The sequence below is a fragment of the Symphodus melops genome (assembly GCF_947650265.1).
Source record: "Symphodus melops genome assembly, chromosome: 13".
Taxonomy (NCBI): domain Eukaryota; kingdom Metazoa; phylum Chordata; class Actinopteri; order Labriformes; family Labridae; genus Symphodus; species Symphodus melops.
The window spans coordinates 21,967,947-21,978,287 of NC_136703.1; the positions used below are offsets into that span (position 1 = coordinate 21,967,947).

The window sequence follows — 10,341 nt, forward strand, 5'->3', positions numbered from 1 at the left end:
AAAACAGGAGAGAAAAGGTTCAAATCAATGAATACTTTATTTGATTTATAACACATAGTGTGAATGATGGTTCAGTTATAAAAGTGAGGAGGTTACTGGTTTGAATCCCTGTCTGACAGGAGTCTCTCTGTGAGGAGTTTGCATGCTCTCTTCCCTCCACAGTCCAAAGGTGTTCACTGAGAGGAGAACAAAGTAAGGGAGACCATCAGGTGAGCTGGCAGGGGTATCTATCAGCCATCTTTCTTCTTCCTTGTGTCTAAAATGAGGATGATAAAAAAACAATGAGATAAACATGTTAGACAAGGAAAAGAACCAGAGAAAAGGTCCATACAAACAGAAACCTTAATGAAACAGATTCATTTACCAACTCCACAGTTATGCACAGAAACACATAGACTCTGTAAATGTACATAGAACTGAAGTAACTACTGACAGCAGATATGACTTTAGTACTATGTGCACCACTACTTTCTATCATATAACATATTTTCACCAGCATATGTTCGATCTGTACACAGCTTATGTTGCTAACTTAGCTTAAAATAGTTTTAGTTCGTTTTTTGCCAAAAATAAAAGGTTTAATAACCCACACAGTTAAAGAAGATAGATAGATAGATAGACAGATAGATAGATAGATAGATAGATAGATAGACAGATAGATAGATAGATAGATAGATAGACAGATAGATAGATAGATGGATCCTGAGGGAAATTCAAGGCATCCAGTAGCAATAAACAAGACATACAGGACACGGAAAAACGTTTAAATTCAATAATTAATATAAAAAGTGTGATTTTCTTAATTCCTGAATGAACTACGTTTAGATATTTGACATGAAATATATGGTGGTTTTGTACTCACCTCTATGGTCGGTAGATGAATTTCTCTCCGTAAAGATTCTTAAGTTCTTGGCGTAGCTGGGCTGCGTAAGCTATCAGAGCGGTACGCAAAGTGGGCGGGGCGTGTTGCCAGGGCTCCTCCCGCCGGACCCTACTGCGCAGACTCTGGTTGCAAAATTCCAAGATGACAGCGCCCATGAGGGCCGTAAAAAAGCTTCACGAACGTAGAACGGAAACAGCTACAGTCCACACCCACTGGTAGAAACCAGATGCAGGTGCCCCTGACACAGCAGTATACCCATTTGAGTTAAATCAAAAGTGGAAACCATACCGCAGAAAAGACATGGCTTCAAAAGTCAAAATAATGTCATGAAAAGTGTTTTTTCATGGTTCAAATGTGATTGCAGCATTGTATGATGAACGCAGTTTTAGCCTCCTCAACATTGTATGGTTTAAAAAACCCCAAAATGAATTAATCTAGAATAATTAAAAGGAAATAAGATCATTGCGCGCATAAGGCAGATATATTTAATGTGATACATCTTATAAATACAAATGTTTATTTTTCAGTAGGATCACTTGCGATCTACATTCTTGAAATCGTGTTTAACAAAGGTTGGGTGATTTGATACTGTGAAGACCGTGAGCTATCCTGAGGAAGGAAAAGACTAGTTCCCTGACCGGGAATCGAACCCGGGCCGCGGCGGTGAGAGCGCCGAATCCTAACCACTAGACCACCAGGGATCCACGCAGATTTTCATCAACAATATTTGACAACAATATGTCAAAGTCAGTACAGTATGGTCAATACACGTTGGGTGTAGCTGGTTTATTTCTTACTTCTTATATCGCTCTACTTGTATTCCTAGAACAATTCTACGTATCAAAATAACCGACAACAGTACAAATGTTAATAGTTGGTCTTTGTAACTCTAAAGTTAAACTTTCTGTTGTTAAAATAAGCTGAAGCCTAATATATCGGAACTATCGAATGTGGCGTGTAAATCAAATAGTCTCAAAAAGTGGCTATGTCGGACTCATTTCTGAAACGAGGCCAAAGGTCATGTCTAAAATGAGTTATCGCCAGGTCAGCTGTGTACGTATCATAGACTAAAAACAAGAAGAATTTAACTTGTTTTTTCATTGCTACTGGTGTGCAGACACAAAGTACACTACACACAACCTACGTTATAATACTGTACGATGTCGCTTTGTCGTTAACGTGAGAGCGCTTATATCTGTCAGCCTATGACATCACCGGGTTACCTAAAGCCTCTCAGTAACCTCTTGTTGTCTGCTGTCCACGGGTTCTTGCCTGTCCCCTGACGATGAGGACAACCGCACGTTCTGCAACAGACCCCGCCCCGTGCCGCAGCAGCACGCGCCGAGTACAGACAGCAGACCCTATATAAGCCCGATCATTTCACCATCTACTCACCGTCTGCAGCACAACATTGACCGGCCGAAAGGGTCAACAAAAAGAGAGATCTTACACAAATGGGACATTTGTAACAACCAGCACCTCTACTACTTCAAGCCATCCTCACCTCACAACCGCAACTGGTGCCAGTATCATCCTAATCTTCACGGTAGGTGACAAGTTAAATTTAAGAAATACTCAAATGTTTTATAGAGTGAATTTGACCTACCAAAGTACCAACTTCGTTCAATTACAAAGGCATTTTATGCAACAAGTCAATTGATATCCACTTTTGTATTTTGTCTATTTGTTTTACTAGTTTTTTACTGGTTTTTACTTTTGTTAAGTAAAGTTGACCTCTAACCATTCTTTAAGAATGCAGCAGCTATTTGTTTATCCAGACACTTATTTGTCTGCTCCTTGAAATCCCCAAAGCCATCTGCTGCTCACCTGGTGTTAAGCTTTACAGCCTTCAACTGGTTCTCAAGCTCCAGATGGATATTCTACTTTTAAGAATCTCAGATACATGCAAAACTGATAAAGATTTATTGTTACATATTGAACATTGGGGTGTTTTGCCAATAAAAAGTTTGGAAAGAGATTCTTTAAATTCAAGTTGTTGTACAACTACGTCCTTTATTGCGAGAATGCTGCACAGTTCTCATGGCCACGCAGCCAGCTCATGCACTAAGATATCTAAGTTCATCTTGACATGTGGGTGGAGTGGACATGTTTCAACAAACACTCACTCATGTTCTTCAAGTCATGGGAAACAAGATTCTTGGAAACTGTTGCCTCTTGCCTCATGCAGCAGTTAGAGCCTGCAGGAATGAAGAGACACAGAGGTCACAGAGAGGCTCACAGCAGAAGCTTACCTGAACTGAGCCATGAGTGACATGTTTACAGTGCAGATGTGCTTACGTCTACAGGAGTGGCTTTGTACTTAAAATGGCTGTTAAGGGATGCATGTATGACAATATGCTTCAAAACAAAACAGTAAATAAAACGGGAGGCTTGAAAATCATGGCAAAAACACAAGGCTGCAAGTGGTGTTATTCCTTTTCCAAACTTATTGTTCCTCTGTTTCTTTCTCAGGTTTCGTGTTTCCATCTTTGAGCGGTTTTCCAACGAAGGTCAAAGAAAATGGCAGCAATTCCATCAAGCGGCTCCCTCATTGCCACCCATGATTACTATAGAAGTGAGTTTGTCAGTAATGTACATTCATATTTTCAACCCTGTTTTGTATTTTTATAAAGCACTTTTGAGTGTCTTTACTTAATGAAAGTTTTTTTTTTTCCAGGGCGTCTTGGGTCCGCCTCCAGCAACAGCTCCTGTGGCAGTGCTGAGTACACAGGCGAGATCATTCCACACCACCCAGGTAAAAAAAAAAAAAAAGTCAAGGTTTTATTTTGAAGCTCTCCCATTTCAAAAGTTGAGCTCTTTTCTAAAATACATTTTGTTTATTCCAGGACTCCCCAGACAAGATTCTGGTCACTGGTGGACTTCATTTTTCTTTGCAAAACCGAGCCAGCCCGGCCTGCAGAATGGATATGAAAATCAAAGGTGAGGGTTGTAAAATTTGAATGTTGCATTTCAAATATTTTTTTTTATCAATCTTTGGTTTAACTAACATCCTTTTTTTTTGTATGGCAGGAACAGCACCTACACAGTGGCCAACGGTCAGGTGACCTGCGTTGCCAGAGAAATGGTTTTAAAAAGACAACTTAGCGAGACCAGTGACAGTGGCAAGTCGGACTCAACAACACCTCCGCCAACATCTTTATAGAGTCTGAGCCACTACTGTCACCTCCAGCCCCTTTACCCCTTCCCCATCATCAGCTTGCTTTTTATCTCATAGTCCTACAGTGGAGATGAAGATGGTGAAGATGATGATGTTTGTTCCTTTAGTAAATGTTTAGCTTTTCATATTTACCTGTTTATAGTATGTTTTTTATTATGGCCAAACATAAAAAAAAAAAAAAAGTATGTATGTAAAAAATATTTTTTCATTTTATTCTTGTGACTTGTCAACATTAAAAAATAAAATACTTAAACTCTGATATTGTTTATTTATTACACACAGCTGTGAATGAATTCATCTGACTATTGACCTCAGACTGTATAAAACATGGACGTGGTCAGTGACATCACCCATTGGTTACTGACATGCTCTTTTGAAGCCCATTGACGACAGTCACCATAAACATGCTGTCTTAACAGCGAATGATGATCCTAAAACTGAATAAGGTATTTACAAGATACAGTATCTAGTTCATACCAACCTCTGAACCCCTCAGCTTACGACATTATATTCTCTAGGAGCAGCACAAACTTTTAAGAGGCGTTGGGTCGAAGCAGTTTACTCTAAAGGACTTCCTCCCAAGACTTCTGTTTCCTTGTTGCCTTTTTTTATTTACAGACTGACTAGCAACTTCAGAGAATGAATAGAGCCCGAGAGAGCCCAGTTGATTTTGATAAATAACATCTATGGTTGGACTATTACTGTAGCTGTGTGAGCTTGTATCTAAATGACTAGTTCTAGACATTTGTTAAACTGAATAGGGGTTAGATGACTGTCATTATTGTCCTAAACTCTCCACACAGACAGTTTTCTTGCATCTTGCCAATACCTGCTGAAACTCTAGAGAATGATAACTTAAATATAATAAATTCATGCTCTATCCTGGCTCTTATCCTAGTTTCTAGAAACATTGACAGCTTCTACCCTGTTGTGCCAAGAACACTAATGACTTTAAAACCTTATCAAGTCTTTTTTTTAAAAAACGTTTTTGTACAGAACATAGAGTGTGTTTACAGGTGCAGTTTCCTAGTACTGTATCTTGTAATTAAGGTATCCAGGTTTAAAAAAAACAAAACAAGATCAGGTCTTAGCTTGAGATCCGGAAACTTAAAAATTATGTTTACAGGAGCATCATATACATATGATTACTTAAAAGACTAATACAAATACTAGTATGCATGGAAACACAATCTTTGTGTGTTTTTGAATTAACCTCAAATCTTTAGTGCCATTGTCAGCTCTCTTCAGGTGATCCACAAAGAAAAGAAGCTGTTTTAACTGTACGGAGGATCACATGCGTCCCACTTACCAAACCAACCTAATCGGTTTAGCGTTGATATGAATAGCAACAAGTTAGACAATACTGTTAACATAATGCCTCACCGGAGCTTGAATGTGGGTCAACAGCTTTTGGAAAAGTAAAATAAAAACAAAGGGATGTTTTTTCATAAAGCAATGTCATTAATGCACATACATGAAAATTAGTTCTACAAACAAATGAGATTCATCACAATCAGCAGCCAAGTGAACTAATTTCTTCAAACAATAATGAGTCAGGAACAAGTCGGGCGTGCTGCAGCTGTAGGGTTTGTTCGCCACCATAAAATCTGCACGACAGAGAATAAAGCAGTACACCTGCTGCTTTAAATTCTTACACATGCTGGAGTTGTTTTGAAATGCATTCTCAAAATACCAGAGCACATGGATGAAAGTATTCAGTCTGGTCACGTTACATGTTTCAAGGAGAGAGGATCGACTGCTTTCTTGAATGATATGGGTTTTATTTTAATCAAATAAATGTTGTGAAGTTTTGGCAATAACTTTCTGATTTTACATTTATTTTCTGCATTGCTGAAAGTGATATAAGCAGCAAAAATAATCTTTAGTCACCAAATATTGTTGCAGCAACAGCTGGCTTTCTGAGTCCAAAGATATGTAAAGCTAATTATCATATAAGGTATAATAAAGTTGTATTTTTGGATTATGGAATCGTGCATTGTAAATGCACTGGATTCACAGTATTGATTTTTCCAAGAACTTTTATGTAGGAAACTTTTAGCAAACAAATGACTATGAATAGCCTGAACAAAGTCTGGTCAGTGCCCAGCTCTGTCGTAAGGTGACCTCTCTGTTTAAATAGGAAAGTCAAAAGGTTCCATTGGTGTATGAGGAGCATTTAGAACAAAATACTGGAGCAGATATTTTGGCATTTGCACTGCAAAGATGTGATTCATGTTAATAGCCCTTTAAGCAATTAAAAGCTACATGATCTGTCTCACTGGCCCCACAAAGCTGCACTATTTCTGGCACCGTATGAGAGGAGCACTCAGGTCTAAAATAGTCCTGTGATCCTGGCCAAGTCGCTGCGAACGCTCTCGTGTCACTTCACTGACACGGGAGAAACCCATCACGTAGTTGGTTTTTTGTTTCTCAAAAGGTCACTTAGGGTTTCCCTAGAACAAGGTGAAGAAGAGCAAATCTAGAGAGTCTGCATGTCAACAAACAGATGTAAAGGACAAGTAAGAGAAGCAGGAAAATGCAAGCAAATACATGAAGCTTGGTGTTTTTTAGCTGCAGAGTTCTGTTCATAGGAACAGAAACAAACTGAAACATATTCTGTAACTATTCTACCTCTATTTGAGCTTCTTGAATTTAGCGCCTTGTTTGTTTGAATTGATCGCCGATTTCTATTTGATTAATTAAAGTGTCAAAGTTGAAAAAGATCTGTAGTTTTCTGGCTTGGCATTTATTCAGAAACAGATTTCCTTTTTTTTAATGGACACTTTATAGGTATATGATCTACTGCTGGAATAATATGACCATTGAAGGGTTCAGAATTGTTATCAAGTCTTGCTATCATTGAAAATCACCAATCAGTTCTGTATTTATGCTGATGATTCAATTATACATGTGGCAAAGACGTTTTGGATATAAGATGTGATTTCACACTGGAAAACTTTCGGCAGGGCTCAGCGATTATTGAGCTTGTTATAAAACCGCTTCAGATTGTTTTCTGTTTACTGGTATGTTCCTCTCCACTGTTTGGTTAATACTGTGGATACATACAATAAAACGTACCATGCAGGCGAAACACTGTCATTATAGGTTTAGTCTCAGTTGCAGCTCTCTTAGATTTTCTCAGTGTCTTTTGTTAAGTCCTGTCCCCACTCCCATCTGAAAGGGAAAACTTCACGCTTTAAGGAATGCGTTTGAAAGAGCTACTCAGGAAGCTTTCAGGGGAAGACTGTTCTGAATGTTTCCACAGGTTTTCAGTAGTGCATGTGTGAAAACAGATTTAGAGTTGGTGATGGTATATGGGCATAGCTACATTTCATAAAACAACAAATAAAAATAAAAATTAACAGATCCTGGTGAGAACTATTTAATGATTGATTGTAAATATAAAAGTTGCAAAAATATTTTTGTGGTTTAAGAGGGGGCTGCCAGGAGTCTGTTGAATGCCTTGATTGAGGTCACTTGTGTCATTGTTTGATGAGTCTGAGCAGTACAAGTTTGAAAATGAAAATATCCTGAGGGCATGGATCTAAAAGAAAATAGGCTCACCATTATTTTGTAGTCTGTTTCTCATCTCTGACTGAGGCAAAAAGCTCAAGGCCACACTTAAGATGCATTTTGAATAATGTAGGTAATGTATTTGTTGTCCAAACAAAATTAGAAAACATGGTGGATTAACATAAATGTAATGGATTTCTTTTAAGAGACCAACAATTAACACTAAAAAAGAAATAACAGGTACATTAATGTATCATGAAAATATTCATTAGTTTTAAATATGTTCATTCATAACTGTTTGGACTTTTGATCAGTAAAATGTTAGGAACGTAGTTTATCTTGATTGATATTTCTCAATGATGAATCATTGACACACTTGGACCAGTTTCTCTTCTGAAACTCTGATCTACTTAAAGTGCTTATAGTCAGTGGAAAATGTTGGCATAGCCACACAGAGCGCTCGTGCACATCAATTGGCTCATGGATAAATGGAGAATCTGGGGCAAAGGCATGCCGCCAATGACTCAGAGTAAGAGCTCCCAAAGACTCCCACAAACCCATCAAGTTCTCATGTTCAGAGGAGAGGGCGATAGCTCTGATTCTCAGTACTGGCAAGCACAGCGTTTTGTCTTTGCAGGTAAAAGGTCCAGGCTGTCTGCAGGGTCTCAGGTGTCGTCCTGTTTTAGGTCTATATTTGATCAGCAGCACGAGCAGACGGCGTGAACAACCGAGTGTGTGTGAGTCCACGTGTCACTGAAGGACTTTCAATGTCGACATAAAAAGTTGCACAATCACAAAGTCACACCATGATTGATTTTCTGTGTAGGACATGGTTGTTTTTGGACCTTATGGATCAAGTTTGGGGTTTTTAAAAACTTACCCAAATGTTATTATTTTTCCACATGACTTATGTCTTAAACCTTCACTGGTGAGGCTATCACAAATAACTAAAAGTTCTTGTTTTAGTGCTGCTATAACTTTATGAAATGATACCCTACTGGAGAATGAAGCCATCATAAACTAAATTAAATATAATATACATATGTGAAGAATATTTATTCCAGAAACTGGGACAGTCACAATCTTCATATCGCGTGACCTCTTTTATTCTGTGATTTTCAACTATGTTACCAAAAATAAGACCAGTTTCCCAAAACCTTATTATACTGTTCTTATGCCCGAGTAGTGCATTTACTTACATTTTAAGGTACTTTACATGACTTAAGTATCATCATAACATCTCTCAGTGTTTTAGTGATTATTGTATAGACGTGCACAGTATCAGTGACGTCGGCCGTTGGTTTCTGAAGCCCATAAGAGGCGGTTGCCATACTAGAATCAAAAAATCCTCCCACATGTCTTATGTGCCGATAATGAAGTGAACTATTCAGACAATATACGTTTTTTGAACCAGGCTTAAAGAAGTTTGTTTCTGCTGTTATTTATTTATTTTGTTTAATGAATGGGAGTGTATTTCACTTTATGAATTTTTGCACTTCATTGGCCCCCGGGTTATTATATTCACTATAAATTTGACATTGGCAGCCACTAGTTTAGCATTTAACACATTTAAAACAAACAGCTAAAAAAAGCAGTCTTTTAATATGTAGCAATGTTAAATAACAGAGCCACAAGTCTGCACCAATAAAAAATGACCCAGTTATATAAGATCCATGAAGGGGATGTTTAATTCGACGCTTTAACGTTTGACTCTTAAAGAACATTTGTATTAATATTTTTCTGTACTGTATTCAGGTTATAATCACAAATTAATACTTCTGTTGAAGTAAAATATTCAACTTCTTATTTACAGAGCACCATCTACAACAAGGGACATTGAATAATATAAAACAAACATGGAATTGATTTGGTTTGTTAAATGGTTTGAATTTATTTTGAAATTTAGGTCATTTTTGTTGTGTTTTCACTGTGTGGAAATGTTGACTTTGGTCTGAAGGAACACAGTGTCACTTTTTCTCATGAGACTCATGTTATTGAAGCCAGCTGTACGTCTTCCCACATATACACGAGTCAAAAGATCTGCCAACATCTACACTCCACTTCCAGTCTGAAATCGTAAACCATGTAAAATAAGGTCACACTGGATGAGACGGGACGTGACTAGAAGACCAGAGAAGAACTTAAATTAGGTCACCCGTGAACTTAAATGAAGATTCAGGTTTCTGTTAACGCTGTCAAGAAAATATCTCTTTAAACTTCAGCTAACAACAGCCAGAACAATAAACCTGACAGCAGTGAAGTCCGGAAAGTACAGAAAAAATGAAATTATAGAATCCTTCTCAGAACTTGTGCTGTCAGGTTTGTTCTCCGATTTGATCAAGACTCAAAGATGTCTACAAAGATCAACTGGACAACAATGACGCTTTAGAAATTCATGATTTCCAGTGTTTTGAATCACACTTTCAAGATCTCTGCCTCTTGTGTTGCTCTATATAAATCTAAGGTTTTAAGGGAATTGTTCCTGCAAATATTGGCTGGACTGCCACGATATTTCAGATATATCCATATATCCATATCCACTTCATCAAAACTTCAGTGATCAGTAAACCTGTCCTCAAGCACCACCATGAGGTGGACATGTTTCAGTTGTTCACAGCAAAAAAAAGTCAAATTTAACAACTTATCTAGCATCAACTATTCTTCCTGATTGGGTTGTTCATCCTCTAAAAGGGGATGTGTTCAAGTATGTTTGGCAGATTAAAATTGAGATTTGACCTTCATTTCATAACATTCAGATCGCTGACAG

At 37.8% G+C, this 10,341-nt stretch overlaps 1 protein-coding gene across 1 annotated transcript; it reads left to right on the forward strand.

Annotated features, from left to right (window-relative positions):
• The first annotated feature begins 2,198 nt into the window (after positions 1 to 2,198).
• ppdpfa (pancreatic progenitor cell differentiation and proliferation factor a) lies at positions 2,199 to 4,320 on the forward strand. The gene is made up of 5 exons (XM_079360108.1): positions 2,199 to 2,429; positions 3,356 to 3,458; positions 3,561 to 3,638; positions 3,730 to 3,823; positions 3,914 to 4,320. Exons 2-5 carry the CDS (start codon positions 3,404 to 3,406, stop codon positions 4,044 to 4,046), a joined length of 360 nt encoding a protein of 119 aa, XP_079216234.1. The 5' UTR covers positions 2,199 to 2,429; positions 3,356 to 3,403; the 3' UTR covers positions 4,047 to 4,320.
• Positions 4,321 to 10,341: the final 6,021 nt, after the last annotated feature.

Coding starts and splice junctions, on each gene's coding strand:
- ppdpfa (XM_079360108.1), top strand. CDS start 3,404: ATGGCAGCAATTCCATCAAGCGGCTCCCTCATTGCCACCCATGATTAC. Junction 3,639..3,729: donor GATCATTCCACACCACCCAG/GTAAAAAAAAAA, acceptor TGTTTATTCCAG/GACTCCCCAGACAAGATTCT. Junction 3,824..3,913: donor AATGGATATGAAAATCAAAG/GTGAGGGTTGTA, acceptor TTTGTATGGCAG/GAACAGCACCTACACAGTGG.